The sequence below is a fragment of the Prinia subflava genome, chromosome 7, assembly GCF_021018805.1.
Source record: "Prinia subflava isolate CZ2003 ecotype Zambia chromosome 7, Cam_Psub_1.2, whole genome shotgun sequence".
NCBI classification, from domain to species: domain Eukaryota; kingdom Metazoa; phylum Chordata; class Aves; order Passeriformes; family Cisticolidae; genus Prinia; species Prinia subflava.
Window position 1 is genome coordinate 10,327,268 of NC_086253.1, and position 26,071 is coordinate 10,353,338.

Here is a 26,071-nt window from a genome sequence, read left to right on the forward strand (position 1 = left end):
TATTTAATACAGGATTAGTTTATAAAAAATAATTTTAAAATAGAACACAGTCCAGAAAAGATCAACAAGTATAACTGGGTAATCCAGGTATGCATTTAAAGTAAAGTTGATGAGTACTAAAAAAGCAGCTTGCAAAACTGCAGGTATTTGTGCATTAGCAAAGAATAAAACCATAGAGAAACATGCTCAGCACACTCCTTTTCAATTTTACCTCTTGCCAATTAGAAGGATGTGTCTAACAAAGAGCAGCAAGGAATTCGGAACCCATATAATTGCTGTGAGTATGGGAGACTGGCCATTATGTAGCAGTATGTTCAAAAGTAGTTCCTGTGGCATTTTTTTCCATTTTGAGCAGAGGATAAGGCTCATTCATAGTTCTCACAGCTTTTCTTTTACTTTCTCTTGGAAGTCTTGTAGGTCTCTTCGCTTCACCCCTTTCAGGACACAGAGTGTGCACATGGCAGAGCCTGCTCACCCCAGCAAGATGCAAGTACATGAAGCTTGATCAGTAGGCACAGAATTTTGGTAGCATGCTTCAAAATATCTTTCCTACACAAATTAACTTTTTAAAAGCTTATGACAAGAATAATTTTTGATAGGAGAAAGCACACTGTTAAAAAACCCTCTGCTTTCCTGGCAAATCAGTGTTCCTGGTGACTAAAACTTAATAGTGAACAGGTAACCAGAGTGCTCTGTCTAAAATAAACATTGACCAATTAGTACACTTTTCTCTAGACTCATTCTTAGAAATAGGGTTGATTTTTTTCCAACATTAACTGGTATGTGGCAGACACCCAGGAACCAGCAAGAGTGTTGAAAAGTCTGGCAGACATAAAAGTAAAAACGATGTCTAAAAAAGGAAAGCAATAGAGCAAACATAATTGGCAAGAGATGCAATAAGGACAACTTTTCTATGATTTAGTAAGAAAGTGTGTCATGTTTCTAATGACCCAGAAAGTCACAGATGTAAATTTATACACATTGATCAACTGGTAGGCAGAAAAAGGAAATATGTAACAGCAAAGTGATTCTACACAAAAATTCCACTGTGAAAGAAGAAAAAATATGTCAGAAACAAAGACATCTATTAAAATTCACTAGTAAAGAACAGATTTTTAGTCTAAGATACTTTTTGACACATGCCTCAATTTTTTTTATATTTCCTATAGTTTCAAATATTTCAAGCTTTTAGGAAACCTGTAGTTATCAATAAGTTAGAATAAATGGGATATCATGGATAATAAGGAAAGAATAATAATCATTTAATTATCATTATTTCATGTTGTACAACTTATTTATTCAGCTGTATGCTTGCATGTAAGACTGCTGTTATCTCTGGTATGCAGGAAGAACAGAAAAAAGAACTTTTATACAGTGTATAATTGACAGACCTACAGCAGAGCATAAAAGAAAAACTGTTTTCAGATTACTTAGTAAGCAATTTACAAGGGTTTTCTCTTGAGTTCAATTCACCAGAACCAGAATGCAGGATTTTAACCATGTCTTTATACAACATAAGTCTTGACCAATATGAGACGGATTCAAGATTTAAAGGAATTTGTAGTGCATATCACTTTAATCTACCAAGGAAATAGCTGCAGATTTATGCCAAGAACTAAAAAGTCAAGAAGAAATAGTTTCTAGGGAATAACTTCATGGATAGTGTGGATGTATTTATTTCCTTATCCCATATCTCTACAATTTGTGTGTTTCTGTATGGTTAGTACTAATTTTACAGGAAGCTCCACCTAAATACAGAAAAACTCCTTTACTGTGCAGGTGGCAGAGCACTGGAATAGGTTTGTCAGAGGTGGTGCGGAGTCTCCCTCACAGGAGATATTCAAGAACTGTCTGGACACAGTTCTGTGCAATTTACTCTCAGTGGGCACTGCTTGTGAAAGGAGCTTGGGCCAGATGCCTGCCCCATGTCCCACCTCACCCACTCTGTGATTATGTGAGTATCAACTCTGAAAACACGAGAGAAATCCTGACCACGTTTGACATTTATGCTCAGAAATTTGAGTCTAAATTAAGAAGGAAAGACAGAGAAGGGATCTGATCAATGCGCGCAAATATCTCAAAGGCAGGTGCCAAGGGGACGGTGATAGACCCTTTTCAGTGGTGCCCACTGACAGGACAAGGAACAAGGGACATAAAATACAACACTAGAAGTTGTATGAGGAGGAACTTCTTTATGCTGAGGATGGCAGAGCACTGGAACAGCTGCCCAGGGAGGTCATGGAGTCTCACTCTCTGGAGACATTCCAAACCTAGACATGTTCCTGTGTAACCCGCTCCAGGTGACCCTGTCTTGGCAGGGGGTTGGACTGGATGATATCCAGAGCTCCTTTCCTACCCCACCAATTCTGTGATTCTGTGAACTGGGAGTGAAATTGCCTCAATGAACAATAGGTTGTTCAAGACTGAAAATACTTTTTAAAGGAATGTAGACTAAAAGTCATTCATTTACACTTGAATTTCAAGTAAAAAATAGATGCTTTGCTGCATTGCCATTGAAGAACAGTGTATCGGGGTTTGAAAGGTTTTGTATGTTATTATATGGATAAGAATTGCTAAAGAGAAATTATAGAAAAATGTAGAAAATAGCTTGGGGGTCGGTGTATCAATAGACCTAAGTCTCCAATTCTCCTAGAAACACTCACACCCACCCATTCATGATGAAAGATCAAAATGTACAAGAACTCCAGAAAAGGAGCCAAAATTAGGGTTCACATTCAGTTTCAGTCATTTCTTAGATGTTCACTTGCTCCTCCTAATACACACATGCTCTTGCTTTCTTGCTTTTTGATATTACAAAAAGCACACTGTTATACTGGCACTGGGTTAAATCTTGAGGGAGAAAAAGAAACAGCTGTGTTTCATCTCAAACATGCACCCATGGCATATATTAGCAAAGGCAAGCACACAAAAATGTGTCTTCATCTTAAGCAAAATATAAACAGGAGGATAATGGTCCATGATTCTTGGTAAAGTCTTTCCCCAGCTTGGGAATGGATTGGATTCTGAGAAGTTTCTCTCTCCCTCAGTGTATAACCTGACTGGTAGAACACAAGTATCTAATATCAGCCCACAGCATCAAATATACTTCAGGAAGGATCCAGAAAGAACCAGTGTTATTTTTAGAAAAGCAGAAATGCTCCATTTATTATGCTCATTCCAACTTCCAAAAAATTAGATCGTTTCAGTGCAATGGTGAAATTCCCTTCTGTTGACTTGGCAAAGAAAGGCTACTTTGAACAGATTTTGTACATCTGCTACATCAGGAAAAACACCTGCTGACAATTTTTGAGAATTTCCCAGCACATAACTCTCTAGGGTAATTCAGAATCTAAATGGCTTACAAGTTTCATAATATTTTAAGTCAGAGTAATTGTGTTAAATTTGCCTTTTCATGGAAAGATACATTCCATTTAGTATGTCAGTGCAACGTAACTTGCCACCCAGAGATTGAAATGTCAAAGCAAGATAAATATTCATGAAGTTAAACATTTTCTTTACCTTTATTATCTGAAATGGCCAAATGAAGGCAGAAAAGCATTAGGAGCAAAATATTTACAGGGATGTTTCCTGAGCATTCACCTACAAATAACAACAGCCAGGCAATTTGTATTAACTGGGAAAACAGCCACTAACTGCTAATATCTTTGGCACAGCCTCAGAAAGAGTTCTTGGTTCCTTAGGTTAAGTATTTTGAATGTAACTGCCTAGAGTACCATAGCACCAGGCTTGTACAAAGAATTCAAGGAGCATTTCCCTTGGCAAAACAAGTAGACGTCAGAAGTTGACCACTTAAAAATAATACCAGGAGTTTTCAGCATGTGCCGGCATCCAACCTCATTCAGTAGGTTTCTTCTGCACCACAGTACTCCACACTTGCACAGCAGTTTTCCTGTAATGAAATAAATCTGCATAGTACCCCAGAGCAGCCAACTTTCTCTAGATTCTTTGTGGATAAGTCAGTTAAAGGTATTTCAAAGTAGCTTAGAATGATTATCTTCAATTCTTTTTACTCTCTGCAAAGGCTCTTTTGCTTTCTTAGTGTGTATTTTCTTTGCAATCGATGCTGACTTGTGAAAGCTCTGGTTTGCTTGTCCTGGTAAAGGCTCTCAAAGAGTTTTAGCTCTTCCGTTTCTAGAGGTTTTATTTAAATGGGTCATGAGGTTGTTAGGGTGGTTTTTTTGGTTGTTTTTTTTATTATTATTATTTTTTTTTTTTATTCTAAGAAATCTTACCTGGACGGGGAGGGTAATGGAGAAAGTGGGATGCTTTTCAAGGTTCCCGAAGTGCTTTGTCAGCCTGGGGAGCTGAAAAACACTGATGCGAGGATAGACACTGCCACCCCGCGGCCAGAGACGCCCGGCAGCGAAACCATGGGGCTGGGCCCGCGAAACTTGGAGGGTTCAGAGGAAATTAGAGGTTCAGGGTGCAGGAAAAACCAGCGAGGAGAGGGTTACACTTCTCAAAAAGAGCCAGAGGTCCAAAACCGGGATACACAGCCCTTATATCTATTACATCAAAGTGAATACTGTATGCAACAGACCACACAGACCTCCGTTACACACAGACAGAACATGCAGTGGTTGAAGGGTTTTTATGAAAACAGGAAAAAATTCCCTTCAGGAAAGGGAATGAAATCTTGTGATTTCAATGAAGATTCATTGGGCAAGCTTTGGTCCCTTTCCCTGCACTTCTTGTCATCCCATTCACTTTTATTGTTTTTGCTTGATTTCAAAGTTTTGCCCCTGTTTGATTTGAAGATTACATTTCTTCCAATTCTTCTCCTCTCTCTTTATTTACATTTCTTCCCTGACTTCAGGATTTGAATTGGAGTCATTTGGGCATGTTTTGGTCCCTTTCACTGCCCCTCATTTATCTCAGCCCATTTGGTTGGAATCACTCCTTTTCCAAATTTTCTCAGTTTTTCAGTCAAACTGTTTTTCCTCCTATCTCCTTGCCACAGCGTTTGTTAGCCTTTGTTCTCCAATTTCAGGATTTCATTGTAATTCCTTCACTGTACCATATTAACTCCAGAAATTACTACTGACATAATATTAGAGCTCTAATTTATATAAACAAGGTTTTTTCCTTACTGTATGTTTGTACTTATTTTTTTAAGGGGGTAAAAAATTCGTATTGCCCGTAAGTTTTTCAATAGATTTATTTAACAGAAAATGAGGAGTGGTGTCTTGGCTGCTGTCTCAATGCGGTTTTTAAGCCTATGTTACATGCTTGTGCAGATGGATTTTATTGTTGTCAAGTAAAGTAATAAAGCTAGGTCAGTCAAGGAAGCCACATTTCATATTGAGTGGTTTTTGTTCTGTAACACTTTATTAAATATTTTTCATTTCATCTATGCATTAAACAAGTACAAATCTTTGTGTTGTAAAGACAATGAAATATAGTTTACTGTCATATAAACTGGTAATTTATTTGTGGATGTGGAGCTCCACCTTACAGCACACATATAATGAGTCATTGAATGCAGTCTGCATCCTCCTACAAAGCCAGTCCAGTATTTCCTTAGGTACTTCTGCAGTAGTTAGGCAGAGTTTTCCAAAATGCTTATGAACTCTTGTAACACTGATCAGGAGCCAAATTTATTCTCCTTACATTCAGCTCTGTTGCAAAGGTTCTTGCCTTTTGGTAGAAGAAGAGAGACATTTCTCGATCCACGAGGAAGTTATGGTAGATCACAGCAAGTCTGGTGTAAATCTTCAGTTGAGCTTTTTTGTTGCCCAGGTCCATGGCAGCAGCAAGTGCCAAGTGGTAATAGCCAGCTGCATCAAAGGGGTCCTGAAAGAAGAGGCTCAAAGATAGAACAACCAGTGCAAGATGACTGCAGAGCTCAGGTTTGTGAGAATCTAACAAGAATAATATAGAGTCTGAGCTTTTGAGGTTTCCCACTTTACTGTTTACATTCCAAACACACAAACCCAGAAAATGGCAAAATCTGATTCTATGAAATATTATTCAGTTTTAAAAATTACTACAGATTTTATTAAAATTTCTTACCTTAAGGTCATAGAATATAATATCTCCTAAGATGGAGTACACCTTGACATAATAGAGTGTTTCCTCCTCAAACTCCAGAGGAGAGGAACAGAGGGACAAGGCCTTTAAATAGAAGTGTTCAGCTAGTTCACAGAGACCCAAATGGTGATGGATGGCTGCCAGGCGGTGGTAAGCTATTCTTTCATTTAGCTGATTTCCTAATAAGAAAACATATGAGTTAGGATAAAAACAAAGAGACAAAGCACTCAAATATGTGCTACTTTAAAAAGAAATCTGTACTGAATTTGCTGAACTTTTGTTGAATAAAAGCATGTTTGGTTAAGAGATACATGGTCAAAACTTGCCCTTCAAGAAAAATCCTTTGGAATTTCTGAATTTCCACCCATAGGATTTGACAGTGTCTGGGATTTTAAGAAATAACTACATTCATCTCTCTCGCATACATTAAAATATACACACATTGTGCATACTTACAAAGAATACAGATTATGATGAAAGAAATGAAAGAAAGCTAATGGGAATAAAGACTCCCTTACCCATCCCAATATATGTTTTACATGAAAATTTATGAAAAAAGATTATTTTCAGACTGATCAAAATGACCTGTCTGCTTGTACAGAGCATTAAGAAGGTTCTTAATCAGTTGAACAGCTCCCAAACTTGAAGAATAGTAATCTTGAATCAAGACTTATCATTTTTGATTTTTTCATCTTATGTTGGTTCACAATCAGAGTAATGGGCAAATTTGAAAGTATATGACACTCGAAAGCCTCTTAGGACTATATTATTCATGAGTTTGTATCTTAGCTCTTAGAAGCACACTCAGTTTTGACCTAAAATTCCAGGACTGAGTCTGTGCTCTACCAAAGGTTTTCCATTTGATCCTAAGTTAGAAGAGGAAGCAATAAATTGCTTATTCTTGAATGGAGCAAACAATAGGAATTATAGTAGTGTTATGAAATCCTGGCAAGAAATTATTGAATGCAAGGGAAAAAACCTTTAAATTTAGAGTTCTGTTGCATTTTTAGAGGTATCACTCATATATAATGGAAATTATTCTTACCTAAATTTACACTGAGGGCAAGAGCTACTCTCGCATATTCCAGACTCTCCTCATAAGCCTTCAGATTCATCAGCAGTTCCACCAGTTTATTGCATAATCTGAGTTCAGTGGTTTGGTTGCCAGTTTGAACAGCAAGTGGGAGAGCCCTGTCCTGAAATACACAACATCAGCTTCAGTATGGCTGGACCCCAAGATATGCACTGACAGACTCCCATTTATAACAAATGAGGTAATTTCTGATTTCATTTTGCTCTTTGCTTAGAATAGTTCTTGCAACCAGAAGTGGATTTGAAGCAGGTGATATCAACTAACACCATGACAAGTATGCATCTGCAATGGGTTATAAACAGTTGCTGAGAGGTTCAGCATTTTGTAGAATACCTGCTATGGTGGGAGGTACATAACTATCAATGCAGCAGAAAAACTGCACAAACCCTGTAGAAAGTCACTGCTTTCTCCTTTTCCCAAGTACCATTGAAAAATATGTCTCCAGCAGCTTCAAACAATTCCATTCCTAAGTTTGGATCTCCTGTGCAAAGAGCAGCATCCTGAGCAACCTGAAAAGAAAGAAATTAAATCTTATTTACTCCATGGTTAAAAAATCGTAAGTATTAGCAATTAAAGAAAGATCTTTTTATTATCTCTCTTGTTAGAATGATGAGAACAGCTATATTTGCTGTGAACATGCTCTTTTTGGTACCCTGTCTTTGAACAAGCCAGTGGCAGGTGCTGAAGAAGAAACAAAACCCTGGTTTCCTTTTTCTGGCTGTAGTATTTTGCTATCTTTGTCAGCACATGGTATTCTAAAAACAACAGTGTATTTGATAGCTGCCACATAGTAAATTTGAACTATATCAAACATATCACAGAAAGAAATTCCAACTGCAAGTTAGATATTGCTAGCTGCAGACTTAAAAGCCTGTAAACTCATTTCTGTAAAAAAAAATTCAGGTCTACAATTCTATTCTCATGGATACATACACGTCTTGTTAGCAAAAAGGATCTAATGAAAGACAGCATGCAAAGCAAGGATACCAGGCTCCTCAGTTATTGATGGTAATGAAAATGTGCCTTTTACATAAGGAAAGCTTAAGAATCGTTACTGTGAATCTTGAAAGCTGTCTTTGTCTTCTGTAGTTTTCAAATTGCATTCAGTTAATAGAAGTCCCTCCTTCTACTTGAGCACAGATGTGTGCAAGACACGTGCCTCTGCTGTCTCAGGTGGAAATACAACAGCAGCTCCAGCTGGCTCTGTGTCATACTAGGCATGGCCACAGAAGGAAAGATTCAGATGCTTTGGAAATGCTTCCTGCAGAAGCTAGTCTGTTTTCCTGGGAATCTGGCCCACAAGCCAGCATGCTAAGGTGATTATTCTCGGTTACCCACCAGCATGTAGCATGCTGGTGTCATAGAATTGCTGTGGTGCTGCAGAGCTGGTAAATGGTGTTGAAAAAACACACAGAATTAACAGGAACTAAGAAAGGTCACTGCCCCAAATCCTTCCAGAATCAAGCAACAGATTAAAATGGATCCTCAAAGGAAAATACTGAGACTTTCCCTTCATGTACTGAGCCATTCAATGACATGAATGGTGTCACTGAATGATCAGACCATCCACTGGATAAAAGTATGGAATTTTTATATCTAATTACTTGCTCTTGCCATGCCACCTGCACAGCACTGATATACCATGTGCATGCCTGTAAGGGTTGACAACATACCTGAATATAAAGATCCACAAGCTCATTCTGCCTCAGAACATAGTATATCTTTCCTGCCTGGAGCCAAGCATATGCCTCCTTCTCTTTTTTCTGGAGATCTATAAATATTCCAAGGCTTCTTTTGGTATATTCCAGAGCTGACCTGTAAGCTCTGAAACAGGGAAAAGTGCTACTCACAGAAGGGTTCTTCGGAATTGCAAATGGTTTTCTTCACAGCAAAAATGTTACTATAAAAGACATTCTGCTTCCCCTATTTAGGGCACAATTATAATTTCTCAGCTATATTCCACTAGTAACTAAAGAACTCTTTTCCTCTTCTTTTGTTCCATCTATATTTCCTGTTAGATTTTTACCTATTATATAAATATATTATATATATAGATATATATTAATATGTTGCTCATATATTTTTCCTGCTATATTTTATATTATTTCAAGATGGTTTATATGTGTCTTTCCTCTACCTCAAGCCTGTGAGAAGTAGGAAAGTCAATCTTCATCTTTAACTCTTCCATCATTTATGGATTTTTCCTAAAAATGTCAAAGAAATCACCTTTTTTTTTTTAATCATCTATACATCTGACTTAAGTGTAATTCAAACTGATACAAAATTGTTGAAAAAACAGGAGACAGGGAGGAGAGTGGTAGGGCAGAGGAGAATGGGAAGTCATGATCAGTTCTAGAAGCACTTAAATGACCAGATTTATTGATATATGGTGCTTTATACCAGACATAGAAACCCCAGATGTCTTAAATCTTTCTCCATCTTGTGCTAGGCTCCCATCACCTTGACCCAAGACACAAACATATTAAAATATAACGTGACCTGCACAGTTATGGTGTCTGAAGAGCTGAGTTTCCTCGTTACTCAGGACAGATAACATAAAGAATACTGGGATACTGTGCTCTAAGACCATGTGGGGTTTGTGCTATTATCTGGTGGCATGCTAAGGTTATATAGTCAACATCTGGGAGCCAGGCTCCTGGGATACACAGACTCCATGTACTACAGGCACACAAAGCAGCAGCTTCTCCAGCTAGTGAAGACTTTCTGCAAATTCCAAGCAGCTTGAAATCCTAACCAATTCCTTTGTCTTCAGTGTCTCCAAAGGATGGTCACCAACTATTATCATTAAAAACCCTAACAAACAAAAGAAATTGGGTGACCTTCTAAGCACATTAGATGCTCAGAGTACAGCCACTTAAAGCTAAAACAGGCATCTGATCTATTGCCGTGACTGAGAATACTTTTTGCATCCTTACTGAGGCAAGCTTGAAAATATCTGAATCAAAGGTAACTCCTTGAAGTACAGCAAGAAAAAAAAATTATACAAAGCAGCTTTAAAAAACCACTTCAAACATTCTTAGAGAAAACTACGTTTCCTCAGCACTGGCTGCTATAATACAACTTGCACAGTTTGTTATTTCAATTAGATCAGAGAAAAAAAAATGGTATTTCGAAAATAAGAGCAATATAGAAATCGCAGAAGAGTAAAACTATGCAGGTTTGCACATCAGCTTTGTACTCATGTAAGTTTCGATAAAAGCCTTTCCTCGAAGAGAAACTTACATAGAGACAATTTAATGCCTGACCTGTTTGGAATATGTCCTTTGGTGACATTAAAGAAAAGGTCTTGCAAAAATCATTGAAAATAAATCACATGATAGAGCAGTCATCAAGAGCTGCATAACATATAATAGGTTTTAAATGCATTTACTTAGATTTTAAAAATAAATTGGTTTTTCAAGTGGTGCTAATCCCTGCAGAACATCTTGTCTCCCTTGAGAGATTATAGTTACTTAAAAAGAAACAAGAAAATTCTCCATTAGCACTGGACTTTTCAATTCTGATAAAGTATATTACCAAAGCAGAGAGAGAAAAAAAAAAATCAGTCATACTCAGCTTTTACACAAATTGAGATCCTTTGCAGGATGGAAAAGCTAAAATCAGAATGAAAAAAAGTCATTCAGCATATCTTACCTTTCTGTTCCTAAAGACAAATAGAGCTGACTAATGGTTTCCAAAATTTGTCCCTCCAGAACTTTGTTGGACATCTTTCTGGCCAAAGACAGTTGATACTCATTGTAGATGACACACTGAGTCTCATTGGGAGCAACTGTACTGTAGAACTGACACAGCAGTTTAATTGCTTGTAGCTGACCTAGGAGAATAGATTGGAAATACAAACATGAATCTGTTTTAAAATGAAAGTTAATTAATTTTAAAATTATTCATTTTCACTGTTTCACAAATTACAACACAGACAATGAAAAATATTGAAATCATAACAAGAATATCCCATTGCCATTTCATTCATCCCCAAATTAACAAAGGCTAGAGGTTACTTCAAACTTCATTTCCAAAATAAAATAGTAACAGAGTCACCTTACCTGCATAAGCTGTCTCAAGCACAGTGGGAAGAATATCAAAGTAAGACATGCATCTCCTAAATGCAGATCTAACATACCTATATAAATAACATTCCCAAACGGAGTACATTTTGTAACTTATAAAAGATATACTTACTCTCCAGATGATTTGTCTCCATTGCAACTAAAAAAGCCCATTCATAGTAAAACCTTCCTTTCTCTCTTTTAGTTCCACCAACATAATAACAACCCAGCCGAAGGAGGACTTGGATAAAGTCTTGACCACAGTCCATAACTGGAAGCTTGGAGAATAGCTTCACTGCCCTGATAAAATAATGTTCTGCCAGCTTTCTGGCTGCCGCATGCAGGCAGAGTGCCCCAAAATTAGCCAGGGCTATGGCTTGGTTATGGGTCATCCCAGTCTCTTCTGAAAGGCTGAGTGCTTTGTAGTAGCTCTCAGCAGCTTCTTTTGTGCTGTTTGTCCTTTTCAAAGCAATGGCACGCATGTTATAGGCAATGCCAAGCTGCTGAGGACTGCTCCGTGCAGAGCCTACAACAGCATTTAAAATGGCTAAAGCCACATCATACTGCTTGTGAAGAATGTAAAGCCAAGCAAGTGAAACTAAATAGTTTATCATTTCCTCTGGCTTTGCAGAAGCAGAGTCCAGTGTTTTCATCATGTAAGCAATGGCTTTTCCATACTGTTTGTGGTGGCTGTACAGCTTTGCTAAGCTCAGATAGATAGTGCTGCACAGTCCTTCCTCCTCAGCAGTAAACACAGAAGAAAGTGCTTGTATGAGGTAAGGTGCAATTTGGGATGGGAATATTTGTCTGAGTTTTCTCAGGCCATATAGTTTGGGAGAATTTTTGATGACTAAATCAATCCTTTTCAGGGAATCCATTAAGGTACTGGAGCTCTGGGGAGAGGTAACCTTTATGCAACTTAATACAATGTGTGGCAAACATTTTTCATGGTAGGACTCTGCCAGTTTGAAGTAACAGTTGTTGGATAAACTGTTTTGTAAACCCAGCTCATTGAGCAAAAGCTGAAATCTTTCCAAGAATGGCAGTGCCTCTTGATGTTGTTTGCGTGCACTGTAATGCTTTGCCAGCAGAAAGCATGCCCTTGCCTCCGCATGTTTGTTCTGGCTCAAAATTGTCCTCTTCAGAGCATACTTCAGTATGTCTGACTCCAGGTCAGCACTGCAAATGTAGTTGGGAATTCCCATGAGAAGAGATGCAGCCTTGTCAAAAATATGAGTACACTTTTCTCTGTTCTTCTGGGTCAAGTAGATGACTGTTAGATTTGTATAAAGAGCAATCACGAAGTACAAATCACTAAACCCTCCAGCTACAGCTCTCAATGCTTCCTCAAAATACACCCGAGCTTGGGAAAACTTCAGCTTTTTGACACTGAGCCTGCCTAAGAGAAAGCACAGCCTTGCCAATGCCCAGGACAGACCTGCTTTCTTTGCTGCTTCCCTTGCTAATCTTAAAAAACCAACCAGTTCTTCTTCTTCTGAAAATCCATGAAACATGCTATTGGTAAACGAGTAAGAGAAATCATACAGGCTTTTGAAGCTGCTCTCATATTCTTTCCTATTTAAGAAGAGTAACAATGGCTCAAAGATGTCAGATGCTTGAACATCTTCTTGACATATGTGGAAAGAAGGCCCTTCAGGTAGAGGAAATGTTTCAGTCTTTGAAGAGCCACCAGATTCCTTCCCTTCAGCAGTTGGCTCTTCAGCTTGAGTGGCCTCCAAATTTTTGAAGCAATTCTTCAGCAATTCTTCTATCTTGCCATTCTTGGTAGTGGATCCTGGGCTAGAAGGTGGGTGTGGAATTTCTGAAATTCAAAAATAAATTAGAGAACACAACTTCCTGTATGCATGCACACAAAGACCTTTGATAGAACAGCTAAAACATTTGTCAGTGAAGATGCTATTACAAAGACATTATGTAAACATACCATGATTTTTTCACAGTATGTCTAAGAGACAAGCCAAAGGTGTAAAAAGATAGCAAGGAGGATGAAGAAATGTGGGAGGCTGGAGGAGGGGGAATAAACAGAACTTGCCACATGTAAGCAGGTTAGTGATCAGTTCATTGGTCTAGCCAGGCCCTGAGCCTGATCCAACATCAATCCAAATGAATTCCAGCATTAATTCAAACTGCCTTTTGTCTGTGTATACTCAAAATCAGTGTATATGCTCTGTTCTCTCCATGAGTACATGAACAAGAGACCTGCCAAAGAAATACAATTTGGACTAGCTGGTAAGCAGAAGGAAATCCAGGAAGATCCAAGGTGAGGAGCCTGGATAAAGGGCCCAGGGTCAGGGCATGGATGCTGTGAGGGAAATGGGATTTCAAGTGTTCAGGTAGAGTGAGGGTATGCCTATGTCCTGATAGCATGTTAAGGCAGGTCAGCCAGGGCAGGGAGGACTGTGCTCTCTGAGCTGGTGAAGTCTCAGATGGGTGCTTGGGAGTGCCTGCAAAGGTTCTGTTCTCCTGTCCTGGGCAGCCAGGCATGTGTATTGTGTAATAGGGCTTCTTCTATCAATCAAATGTCACCCTGATTCTTTGCTGGCACAGATTATCTTTCAAAATTACCAATTTGTGGCAACTGATGTGGCCATTGATGCAAATTCTCCTAGTGACAATGCTGGTTGCCTTGCAAATATAATAGAGACAGATATGCCATCAATTCTTAGTCCTCCCACTGTATTCCAGCCCAGTTAATAGGGCAGGGATTAGGCATGGAGTGTACAGTCATAGCCAGTTCTTAACTTTACAGCTGCAGATCAACAGGAGCTTGTTGAGGTCACAGATTTAGAGCTCATCTCCCTTAGAATCTCATTTCTGAAACCACAGCAGAATCATAAATATAAAAATTGTTGTTTAGGAAAATGTAGTACAATATGAGTAATGACAGTGACAGCTTAGCAACAAAATGCCAAAGGGAAATAATTTTGCATCCTCAACAAAATGTCTCCTTTGGAAAATCTATTTCTGGGACAAAGTTTTCTAGTAGACAGAAAAATCTGCAGGAATTCAAACTCAGCAGTTGTCAGGTGCCCCATAAGCAGTATTTTGCCTTGATAAACAATGTGGAGGGGCAGGGAAGTGGTGCATGTGTGTCACCAGTGAAAGTAAGTCATACAATTTGCAGCTGCATAGCAAGCCCCAAGAAAGACATTTGATATCAGTGAAAACCCACAATGTCTTACAGAAAACCTGGTAAGAAGGGGTTAAAGCAAAATCTCAGAAAGCAAACAATGAGAGAAGGAAATTAGCATGTGAAGAGACATTAGAAGGAAAATAGCTGGCAAAAACACCAAAAATATCAAAAGCCTCATTAATTTTATGTAAAAATTATATGTGTAGGAAGTATTACCACATTCATGAATCTTCTGAAATTCAGGTTCTTCTAATTCATCTGTAAGAAAGAAAAAATTAGCTATAGTATCTTGGTTACTTCTCAGATTTAAGTCTCTTAAAATAAGGCTATATTTAGCTGATAATTCTTTATGTCAGAAGAATTTGATACACCCTGGAAATTCAGAAGAAAATAAATATTCTAAGTCTGACCCAAAGCTAACAGGGATTTACCCTCCTGCTGACACAATTCACTGCTTCTACATGGCTATCATCAAGCAGCTACCTCTGCTCAGTAAGGTGGGGAGCGTCTCACAGTCAGAATTAAAGCCAGCCTGTCCTGTAGGAGGAGGCATTTCTGCAGTATTAAAAGACAAGTGGACAGCAAAGGTATGACCAGTGTCCACAACCCACTCATAAAACGAGAGAGCAAGGAACCCTCAATATTTTTAGTGTCACTCTCGGGATAGTCGGGGGGAGAGGTGTGAAGGGAAGTTTTTTAGGGTTGTTTGTGTAGATAAGTGTCAGACTTTTGTAGCCATTCCAAAAGCAGGTGGGTGAAAACATTCACTCTTATTTTAAAAGATTTATCTTAATTCTGCAGACGTAGCCATAGATCTAGCTTTACATTTAAACATAGCACATCTGCAGAGCATTTAAAAATTATTATTTTGCATAGCAAATATTTCTCAAGGCATTTCAGTTGTCATGCTGCATTTCAGGAATATTTTCTCTGTCTTTTATGCCCACGCTGCAATACAAGTGGTTCTGAGGATATGATGGATACGTACAAAAACAGAGGCTCACAGACCTATTTAAGCTCTATTTAAGCTGGTGGAAAGCTACTTTCCTAGCCTTTGAGAATGACCTCTCACTGACTGTTTACTTCTGGATCTCCTTTTTATAAATGCTTTCCTGACTTTGGTGGATGAAAGCCACAGATGTTTACAGTAGTTGTAACTTAATGCTCTAAATATCTAATCAGGGAAGTGCTCATAAGTAAATACTTCTCAGTAGATGGAGGAATTGAAAATCCATTAAGCAGATCACACAACAAAGTACCGAGTGCATATTGAAAATGCTTGCTGTGGATAAGTTGAGTTATGAGAATCAATTGAGCTGTTTAGGAGAAAAGTGGTAAAGATGGTACTATGAGCTGGGGAAATTGCAAAAGAAGGTGGTACTTACAAAGAGTAGGGAGGAGAGGTAGTGAAAAATGCACAACAGCAAAAATAGCAGTATGGCCATTAAGCCCATGACATGCTTTAGTACCTTAATGGTTTGAGATTTTGTTCCCAGGCTTTTCATTAGAGCACAGGTGAGAAGTGGACATGGAAGGTGTGACATGCCCTGGTTATTGTTCACACTCACACAGGCTCTGATTTGCAGAATTAAACCAACTCCAACTTACACAGCAGCTCCTTTCAGCCTGGAGCCTACTGGCCTGTCTCTCAAGATGGCACCAATGGAGATAAAAGTGTGTTAGATATTGGACAAGCATGTGCATCACCAACAGCCTGTGGCAGAATAAGAAATCACTGCCTCTCTTCAGTTCAGCAAGTGTTACATCACCCTGCCTTACAGTAAGAGGACAAAGGTGAAACCCCAGTTACCCCAACTGCTTATGCACAGCACAGGGAAATAACAGCTGTATCAGAGATGATGTTTCTATGGCTAGATTTTGCTACTTTTCTATACCTTTGAAAATTAAATCAAGCATGAAGAGGTGTGTGTTTGCATTAGCTGTCAGTAACTATGCTGTGCTACCTTTCCCAAGATGAAAAGCCAGCAGTGTTTGGGTGAACATGCTGCTTTTTATAATGCAGCCATGTGACATTATAACTTATAATTCAGTCATGTAAAAGCTTGGAGATCTGTGCAGCTCAGTAAGAAAGTGTTTAAAAGCCTGTTGTTTAAATTCACTCAGAAAAAAAAAAAAAGACTTACAAATCCTCTGCTGGGAAAATCTTGAAAGAGCAGAAAAACAGAAAAGACAATATAAAGGATTTTTACATGCCATATCAACAATCCCAGTGAATACCAAGATGGTTCAAAATAGGTGTAAATGCTGGGATGTCATTGTAAATAATTTTATAACAGGAGTATAGGAACTACACATGTATCTATGTGCAGTACAAAGAAGTAAAATCTCATACTTACCTATTCTGTACACAGAGCAAACATCTGTGATGGAGGTTTGTTTCAGCAAATGTACTACTTCTTCCAAATTTTTTTCTTTTGAAAAAAAGGATAGCTCTTCTGCTTCAAGAAAATCCACATCTTGTGGTCTAGCAAGAAAAGGAGTAAATTTAAAGGTGCCTGAAAGCAGATTTTTCTTTGGGAGCTCACTGCATCAGTCAAATATGAACTTGTTAGAGAAACTAATACAATCTTTACATTATAGGTTGTGCTGTATTCAAAATTAGTTTCAGTCAAGTTATAAAAGACACATAAATTGATAGCAACGAAGCTCACAGCTCACAGTTTCTGTCATATCAGAGTAATCTTTATGTCAGTGTCATTGTACAGCATGCTATGAGAGTATTTATTAGATGCATGAGTCTTGAAGGACTTTATGGTATCCATTTTCTAATATAAGCTTTAAGTTACATATGAAATGGACCTGCAAGCAGCATTTAAGAACTTCTTGTTTCAGCATGCCAACAGTTCAGGCATATTAAGAAGAGCAGCCTATTTACATGGTGCCAATGCATGATGAAATACACCTATTTAGAGATTTCAGTCTGCCTTATTAGCAACTATTTGCAAAGGTCCCATTAGAAGCAAGTTAAGGCATATAACTGAGGGTACTAGAAAAAAAAACAGAACTTGGATGCTTTAAGATAGATCTTGAGAGACCAGCAAGGGAACCTTCTGCAAGGGTAAAGCTGCTTGCATCTTGTGAGCCAAAGAATAGAAACTGAACCAATTTAATAAGTCCAGCAATCACTTTTCCCAGGAGGAAACTCAGCTACAGACTAATAATATTTTTCAACATTTAAGCAGACTTCATATTTCAATTTCTTTGCAGTTTTGACTGATACATGCTATGACATTCACATTAAAACAACAACAAAAAAAACCCACCAAAACCAACCAAATAAAAAACTCAAAAAAAGCCCAAAACACAAAACCCCCACCCCTCCAAACAAAACCCCCACCAAACCCCACACACACACCCTCAATTTAGTGTTCAGCATTTTAAAGCTGAGACTAGGAGACTAGGTCCTGTTTGCTTATGAAATATAAATATGGATCACTCACTTATTTCTAGGTAAGTCCAGTTTAACATGACTTGTCTTTACAAAACCTATTTGGCCTGTAAATAGGTGTCTTCCAAGAAACCATTCCATGCATTCAATGAAGTAGCCAAGAATCTCAATTTTGTCCCCTTCCTGGAAACTCAGCTCTTCTGACACAATATTTTCATAATTCATCACAGCTAGACAGGATCCCATTGCTTTGTAAAAAGGAGATAAATAATATTTGCAGATTAAATCATTTAACAATAGAAATACACTCAATAGAATAGCAACTCAGCAGAATGTATTTAGCAAAAGACATTCCTGGAACCTGTGAGTTGAAGATCTGCTATGACAAGATTTAAAGCATCCAAACCTCATTGGTTTGGTTTGATGATTAAATCTGTAAATAGCATAAAATCCCCATTTCCTAGCTGTTAGAGAGCAAAGCCTAAGATGTTCTCACAATTCTATCAGATTTCATCATGGAGCAGCAAAAAGAAATATTTTAAGTTCTTACTTTCTCTCTTATAAAGGGCTCTGAACTTGGGACAGAGTAAAGAACTTGAACGAATTAAAACAATTCCTATCAGATAAATATGGGTATATACTAGTCAGTGCAGTATTAAAACTGACATCATGGAAGAAAATAAACCGTATTTGCTCTCTAAACTCAAACTATCTGCATAAGTTTTATTTCTCTGGCAGTATGAGATAATGCAGCACATGTGAAAGATCCACAATTACATTGGTGCATTTTTGAGGCATCCTCAACTCAATTACTCTTTATTACCTTGTGTAGTATTTAGGAGGAAAAAGGGGAAACACAAGACTTTACAGTTTGACTCTTCACAGTTTAATCTTAGACAAATTTACAGTCTCAATAATTTTACTGCAAACTAATTGTGAAAGCTGTTTCCCCACTCTAATACAATGGACAAAAAGTTATTGAACTTTTTAGAGTCTGTTCTAGCAAAAACATAGAGTAAATTTGGGTTGTTCTAACACTGATGTTTGATTGAAGTTTCTTACCAACTTTTTTGATGGATTTAGATTCATTTTTATATGAAAAGTCAACAGGATTAGAATACCCTTTAAGAAACCACCTGAAAGCAAAAAAAAAAAGAAAGTGAAGTTAGTGTATAGTACACTTCCCTAAATTTTGTGACAGTAACAGTCCAATTTAAAATACACATGAAAACTGATGTGTCCCTCCCACAATTAGCTTTCAATTTCAGCACTGCCCATACACTTCAGACAGACATTTTGATTGATATTAGTAGTAAAAGTAATGCTACTTCAGGAAAACCAATCAAACAGAGTCACACTGGTTTTTCCCCCCCCAGGCAGCGACATCTCTGAGCAGAATATGTGAATCAGATGTGTGTGAAATGGGCAGGTAGAGTCAGGTACCTACTGATGGAAAGGCTCCAATGGCTCCAGAGAAGCATTAGACCACACGGGCATGCCACTATCCAAAGATCCTCCTGTTACATCTTCAGTGAAAGCCCCAGCCTCCAAATAAGTTGTTTCATTGTCTGTAACCATCATCTTTTGTATTGTTTTATCAGGATATAAAACAAAAAAAGATCCTAAAACAAAAGCAGTTGAGCACATGTCATTTTATGTAATATTTTCAGTGTCATATAAGCCCTAAAACTGTCTTCAGAAGCATCAATAATATTAACTTAGAAACTGAAAATCTGAACTTTGTCAAGGATTTTCTTGCTGATTGTCAGAAATTACGCCATTTCTGTCTTGTGTGTCTTTCAGTCAAAAAAAAAAAAAAAAGAAGCAGAGATGATGTCATAATGAAGCACAGAGCCCTCTGCCCCTCTGCTGCAACTCTGCATATTTCTATCCTATTTGTTTCCTGCAGAAACAAATCATCCACCTATCCTGTCACCCTGTCTCTGGCAGTACCAGCAGGTGATGCTGTTTAGGAGCAGCACACGAGCCTGGCACTGTTTATAATCCCTCTCCTGTCCATCTCCAGAACGTGCAATAATATTAACCAAGTTGGAATGTACATCGCTCCCTAATCCTTTTGGTATCCATTTATGCACCAGCTGCCCATGAATTTCCTCAATCCCTTCATGATCTCACTGAATATAATCTGTCTTTGTTCCTCGCTTTTCTCTTTACAATGTGCATTTGGAGTGAGTAAATTTAAACTTCAACTTCATTAAGTATTTGAATAGGTCTTAATGCCTGATTTGGAGATTTTAAATAAAGATGCTTCCCTGAACCTAGCCTTAGCATGTACAGTCATGCTTACCTTCCTGTACTAGCAGACTTCTGTACATCAAATTTAATGATTTTTCATTTATACAGACATCAATGCCTGTATCTTCCTCTTCTTGGGAATATAGCCAGAAAGACTGGTCTAGGAATAAATTCTCCATGCAATGATTTATAAAACCTAGGAAAAAGAAAATTCAATTTGTTTTCTTTGCCATTTTGCAGTATTACACAAAAATACGAACCTTCAGATGTTGGAAACAATTCCATTATTACTTAATGCACAATATATACATTAAAAAATTACGGTCAAGTTCCCAGAAATTGCGCGCAATTGAATACAAATTAGTGTACTGAACTACTGTATAGTGAAACAACTTTACCCAGTGAGTGGTAAGTTAGAAACTTCCATATTTCTTCAAAAGTTTTAAATGTCACCACTATTAAATCTTGATCACTATGAATTGACAGGAGTCTGGCAGAAAGCTCCTAAAAATGAAAAAATACTTTAATTACAATGACACCAGATTTAAGCACAATTTCTCACTAGGTAACACTTAGGCTAAAATCCCTATTTTAGCCTAATGCTAAGGCAAACTGGTAAGGCATTAAGGATTAAAAAATAATCCAGGATTTTATTTTTATGAGACGTCTATTCTTTAACATACACCTACAACATACAGGGAGGCAAATTTTAATCTGACTCTTGCTTAGCAATTGCAGTGAGGTTAAAATTTACAGAGGAAATGAAGACCACACTGAGACTGAAAGTTTGTCTAGTTCAGAAATGTCTATCTATAGTCAAATGTATATATACAGGCAAGCACACAGTAGTGCTTTCCAAGAATATCCTCCCCATAGAGTGTTTTACAGCTTGGTAACGGCCTTTGCCAGATGTGTGGGCATTAATATTAAATAGTGGAAAGGAGCTAGTTTGGGGTTTTTTTAACTTGAAATTTCTCACTTCATCACTGTAAATTTTTAGGGTCTACAACCTCCTGACTTAGATTAATTACCCTCAGTACACAAACAAAAATTCAGCTCCTTTGATGCAACTTTGAACCTGCTTCTGGCACTGTCAGTCTTTATCCAGAGGAGATATTGAATAATTATTTCCAAGTTCACTCTTTTTAGATTGAAACAAATCTACTGAAATATTATTTTTCTTCTTTTAAACATGCAGTAAGATCTTTTATCCTCATTTGTACTAGTTCACGTTGCTAGAATAGCATTAAATTACAACTTTTAACATAGATAAGCAATGATCATTGTAAGTAGTAAGTTATTCCAGAAATGCTTAAAGGAACAACTACATAAACCTCAAATAAGTGAAATAAAACACATTTTGATGGATTCTAGACAGAGAGGGGTAATATAGTGTGGTTGCACTCCAGTTTGTAGCTTCAAAACAGGGCTCCCCGGTGATACTGGTTATTGCCTTTCAGGGAAATACAAAGCACAAGTATCTGAATCACTATCTCGAAGAATAAATCAAATGTAAAGCTAACAGCTAAGGTGCTACTGTACCCTTGGTCCCATCACATAAAAATTGAAATGCAGCTTGAAATAATTGAAGGAATTGATCAAGAAATTGATTCTAACTCAAGGCAGCAGGGAGGAAATTGTCCCTCAAACTTTTTAAATAATCTGGGTAAGGTGGAGCTGATCCACTGATTTTATGACTGTTACAGCACAATGTTAAAACATCTCTGAATTAATTCTGTTTAACATCTGTATTTTCAATTCACACAATCTGAACACATTAAAATATAAAAGTCCAACCTAGGCCTCTTCAGCAGACATGTCTCATCACTGCTTTGATCTTCTGCATGCACCTTTCTTCACTAGATTACATATTAATGAGAGACTGAAATCTATTAATAAATTGCCAACACTTGCTAAATTATGTCAGCCTCAGGGGCTTCATGCACTGCTGAATATCAAAATAACATTCTAATGAAGCTTAGCATTATCAATCTTGTTTCCTTCAAAGCCTTTTCCAGTTCTAGTAAGGTCACAAATCTACTCTATTTGTTTGCTCTCTTCCTTTGCCTCCCAATCCCATCTTCCTTCCCCCATCTCCCTCTAAACACAATCCCGAGCAGAGAAGCAGAAGCACAGACTGTTTGCACAGTCACAAAGTCAGCAGCCTGGTGGTGGGGTGGTCACAACACATCAAAGGGAAATGGGGTAGAAACGTGTCTGCATTATTCAAAACCATAACTAATTAAGATTTCAGCAGTTTGGTTTGCTAGGGAAGGAGGCTGGAACCCATGGCACAGACAAAAAAATAGACACACCAGAGGTTAAATGGTATCATTCCAATTTTTTTTCAAGAGGGAGGAGGAGACTAACCTTTATTCAAAGTAAATATCATTGGTTGTAGAGGACAGGTTTTCCATACACAAAAAAATTAAAGACAATAATAAAATTTGGCCAGCAATTGTGTGCTATTTATAGTTATGGCCATTTATCCCTAGGAAGTCCAGTGCTTAGGCTATTCTCTTTCAGACTTCCTCTTTGGGTTAGCAGTGAGCTTCCCAGGAAATTAGCATGCCAAATAACCCCAAGTGTCTAGAAACTGAAGTGATGAGTCAATACAAGGGCAAATTAAAATAAATCAAACCCCCATTATTTCCTTTGATATAAATGAAAGCAGAAAAATTTTAAAATAAACTCATTCAATTACTTACTAAGGTGGGTTTATTTATTTTATGTTAATTTGATGTACCAGTCTTTTTCAATAATTCTGTATTTCTAAAGCCCCTAAATGTTTTCAGGCCACAGGAAACTGATCCCTTAAATTGAAGCACCCAGCATGTGGGAAATAGGACACAAATATCTTGCAGACTATTTCAGTAGCACAAGGGGTATTATCTGAATAAATAAAACAATTTCCAAGCAATTGACTTACACTGAAGACAGTCATCACCTCCTTGCTGTCATTTTCCAGAAGACGGAGCTGCCCTCTGAGCTGTCGTTGGAGCCCAGGATCAGGACATCCACTCTTTCTTTTTACCATTGTTAACTTCAAGGAGATATCTGGAGGAGGAGAGCCACTTTCAGTACTACTCAAAACTTTGTGAATCAGCTTTGCAGAAACAGAAAATGTCTCAAAATCATAGAATACACATTAAGATTTTTTTTTCAGCTTCAGAGACAGGCACACAAGAGACTGATCTACTGCATGTTTCTTTTACATTTTTATTATCCTGTGGACATAGGAACCTAGCACAAAGCAGTTTTGAGAGACAACTGATACTTATGGATGGAGAAGGGGAAAAAAGGAAGAAAAAAGTAAATAGATTGGTAATTTGTCAATTTTGACTACTAATTTGCAGCGAATTGCAAACATGCCCAGATTTCCAAATATTCCAGGCATATCAAAAATCAAAGCAAACAGATACTGGCATCACAAAAAAAAAAAAAAAAAAAAAAAAAAAAAAACCAAAAAAACCAAAAAAACCAAAAAAACCACAAAAACAAAAACCCTGAACACGAACAGATAGTTCAGCATGTTACAACCCTTCATACTGATCTTAAAATCATAGCTACCTGACATGTCACCCCCACTACTGCAGAAGGCTTTTGTAAATCAAATATTGGAAAAGCTGTTTCTCAACTAAGCTGGTTGAACAGTACCAACCAAGTCCAGTGGTCCAAATAAAAGCTCACTTAGATGATTTTCTAAGCACATGTGAAAGCAGCTAGATAGCTATTGCCAACTCTTGGCATGTGTTTATGAGAAGCTTTTACTACAGCTAAGGGTACAGCTCCAGCCAGCTTCTCTCACATAAAGCGGATCTTTGATAAAGCTGCTTTCATTCTGCATTAATTCATTAATTTAGCTCAATAACAGTAAATCATAAGTTTTCAGACACCCAGATGGGCACATATAAGCCAATAATACCCAGTCAGGAAAAATTCCAATTGTAAAGTATGCAAATAGGTCACACTTGCAGCAATATGGGACTGTTGTGCATACTAAAATATTCCACCTCCTTTGAGCTTCACATTTTGATCTGGTAAAATAGATGGCTTTCACATTCTAGTCTAATATGCTGTATCTTGATCTGTTTTCAGACGCCTTCCTATGCATGTCTCCAGGAGTTTTACCATGCCTTGCACCTAAATTACTCATTACTTTAAGGTCAGGAAGGGTGGCTCAGAAATATGAACCTGTGTTACTGAATTACAAGGCCTCTCCCTTTAAGCTGTGGTGGTACAGTCAATTGTTAGTAGAAAGAACACAAATGAGCCTCTGAATGCTGTTCAGATCACTTCTAGAGCAGAATTATCGACCTTTTCATTTTACCTGAAAACATAAAACATACTTGCACAGGAGAAGACTAACTTATAAATGTATACATTCATTTTACATAATCAAATTGGTTCTGAGGTAAATGCATAATGGTAGACATGCAATCTAACTTTTATAGAAAGTTAACATTAATTTAAAAATTACATCATTACATTGAATTAAAACAACAGAAATACAGCTATTTCTATCAAAAAACCCAATAATAATGCCTTAGAGAGATGAAATATATAAGAGAAAACCATAATCTCCTGTCTGCTTCTGTGAGCCCTGACCCATAGCTCCAGTTACAAAGAACCCAAATTCTGTACATAGCAAGACAAGCAGGTACATAAAGCACAAATGATTTGACTAGAAATAACCATATGCCTGGGGAAGCCTCTGCACTGATGTGATTTGTCAGGTCAGGCCAGAGAGCAGGGAGCAGCTCAGTGCTGGTTCTGGTGGCACAAGAAGGGAAATGTGCCAAGACCCTCAGTTCACAGTGCCTGCCAGGAGCCCCCCAGAGGTGAAGCCTGCTGAACCCACTTACTGAAGAACTGCACTCAGTTGACACTTCACTCAAAACACAGCATTAGAAACAATAAAAATAGATACTTGGAAAGGCCACAAACCTTAAAAGATAAGACATTTGAAGGGTTGAAAGGCACATGTAAAATAAGTGATGAACTTTTTATTTGCTTCTTTTTTTTTTTTTTGTAACCAGTACAATATATAACATAAAATATTTCTGGTTTTTACAGCAGTTTCTCCCTCTTTTTGTGAGAAATTCTACACAAATCTTATGTACAAGTTGGTCACTTCACATGTGCCATGAAATACATTATAAACCTTACAGGAATGATGATTGCAAATGTTGACCTAGTTGAGTTGTCTCAAAAATAAAAAGTAAGCAATGAGGAAAGCATTATAATATAAAGAAAGGATGGGGGAAAATGCCTTACCAGTTGGAAAATTCTCTGCCTGACTCGGAAGGATCCTTGAACCAGCATTCATGCATTTTTCACTTGAAGAACACTCTATTAGGATAAATGAAAGAAAGTAGTATCAAGTCATATAATCACACTGAAAAAACCCCCAACAAAATACCCTGTGCTTTCAAAAGCATTTGATGCATGAGAAAATTTCTAAGGGAGAATAACAATTTCTCCCCCTTCCTGCTATGTAATTCCCAAACTCCACAAAAAGTATCTGCAGAATATTTCTTTCCTCCTGGACTGGAGGGGGAAGTTAAATCTTTATTGCATCATTCTGATGTGAAATTTCAAGATGGAGAATTAGTGGAAAGACAGGTCCTCAGGAAACAGAGTTCTCATTTGGGAGGGAACAAGGGTCTGACCTAATTTTCTCTTCCTTTTCACCTACACTAAAAATTGCTGTGACTTTTACCAATTACTACATGGAGAAAAAGAACTCTTCTCCTTATCTGTTGCATGTGTATGGAATACTTGTGAGGGGATACTGTAAAATCAAGTGATCTGAAGTTTCAGAAAAATATGACAAAGAAGGTATGTTTTGTATTGATAGAAATCTGCTTTTTTCCTTTAGCCCATATTTCTTCCTGTCCTTCTGAGAATGATATATTTTCATACTGATAAAACACCCACTGCAACCACTTCTATTTTCTCAAGGCTCCCTGGGAAAATATCAGTGAAGTCAAAGCTCCATATTTCTAATGATAAAAGTAAAAGAGATAGATATTTCATTT

The 26,071-nt window shown here is 37.6% G+C and overlaps 1 protein-coding gene across 5 annotated transcripts in view; it reads right to left on the reverse strand.

The window, feature by feature from the left end:
• Window positions 1–5,190: 5,190 nt before the first annotated feature.
• The window catches only part of SH3TC1 (SH3 domain and tetratricopeptide repeats 1), a 28,551-nt gene continuing 7,670 nt past the window's right edge, over window positions 5,191–26,071 (reverse strand). For 2 of the 5 annotated variants that reach the window (XM_063401559.1, XM_063401560.1), the window contains 16 exons: window positions 25,308–25,382; window positions 22,960–23,087; window positions 20,429–20,534; window positions 20,083–20,226; window positions 19,222–19,396; window positions 18,837–18,910; window positions 17,827–18,022; window positions 16,723–16,850; window positions 14,582–14,623; window positions 11,345–13,033; window positions 10,799–10,979; window positions 8,818–8,968; window positions 7,531–7,653; window positions 7,097–7,247; window positions 6,034–6,230; window positions 5,191–5,814 (listed from right to left, as the gene is read on the reverse strand). In XM_063401559.1, the coding sequence (XP_063257629.1) occupies window positions 5,584–5,814; window positions 6,034–6,230; window positions 7,097–7,247; window positions 7,531–7,653; window positions 8,818–8,968; window positions 10,799–10,979; window positions 11,345–13,033; window positions 14,582–14,623; window positions 16,723–16,850; window positions 17,827–18,022; window positions 18,837–18,910; window positions 19,222–19,396; window positions 20,083–20,226; window positions 20,429–20,534; window positions 22,960–23,087; window positions 25,308–25,382 (3,791 nt within the window). In that variant the 3' untranslated portion in view covers window positions 5,191–5,583. Of the gene's footprint in view, window positions 5,815–6,033; window positions 6,231–7,096; window positions 7,248–7,477; window positions 7,654–8,817; window positions 8,969–10,798; window positions 10,980–11,344; window positions 13,034–14,581; window positions 14,624–16,722; window positions 16,851–17,826; window positions 18,023–18,836; window positions 18,911–19,217; window positions 19,605–20,082; window positions 20,227–20,428; window positions 20,535–22,959; window positions 23,088–25,307; window positions 25,383–26,071 lie in introns of those variants that run through there. The other 3 variants (XR_010080924.1, XM_063401561.1, XM_063401562.1) reach the window with 3 other exon arrangements.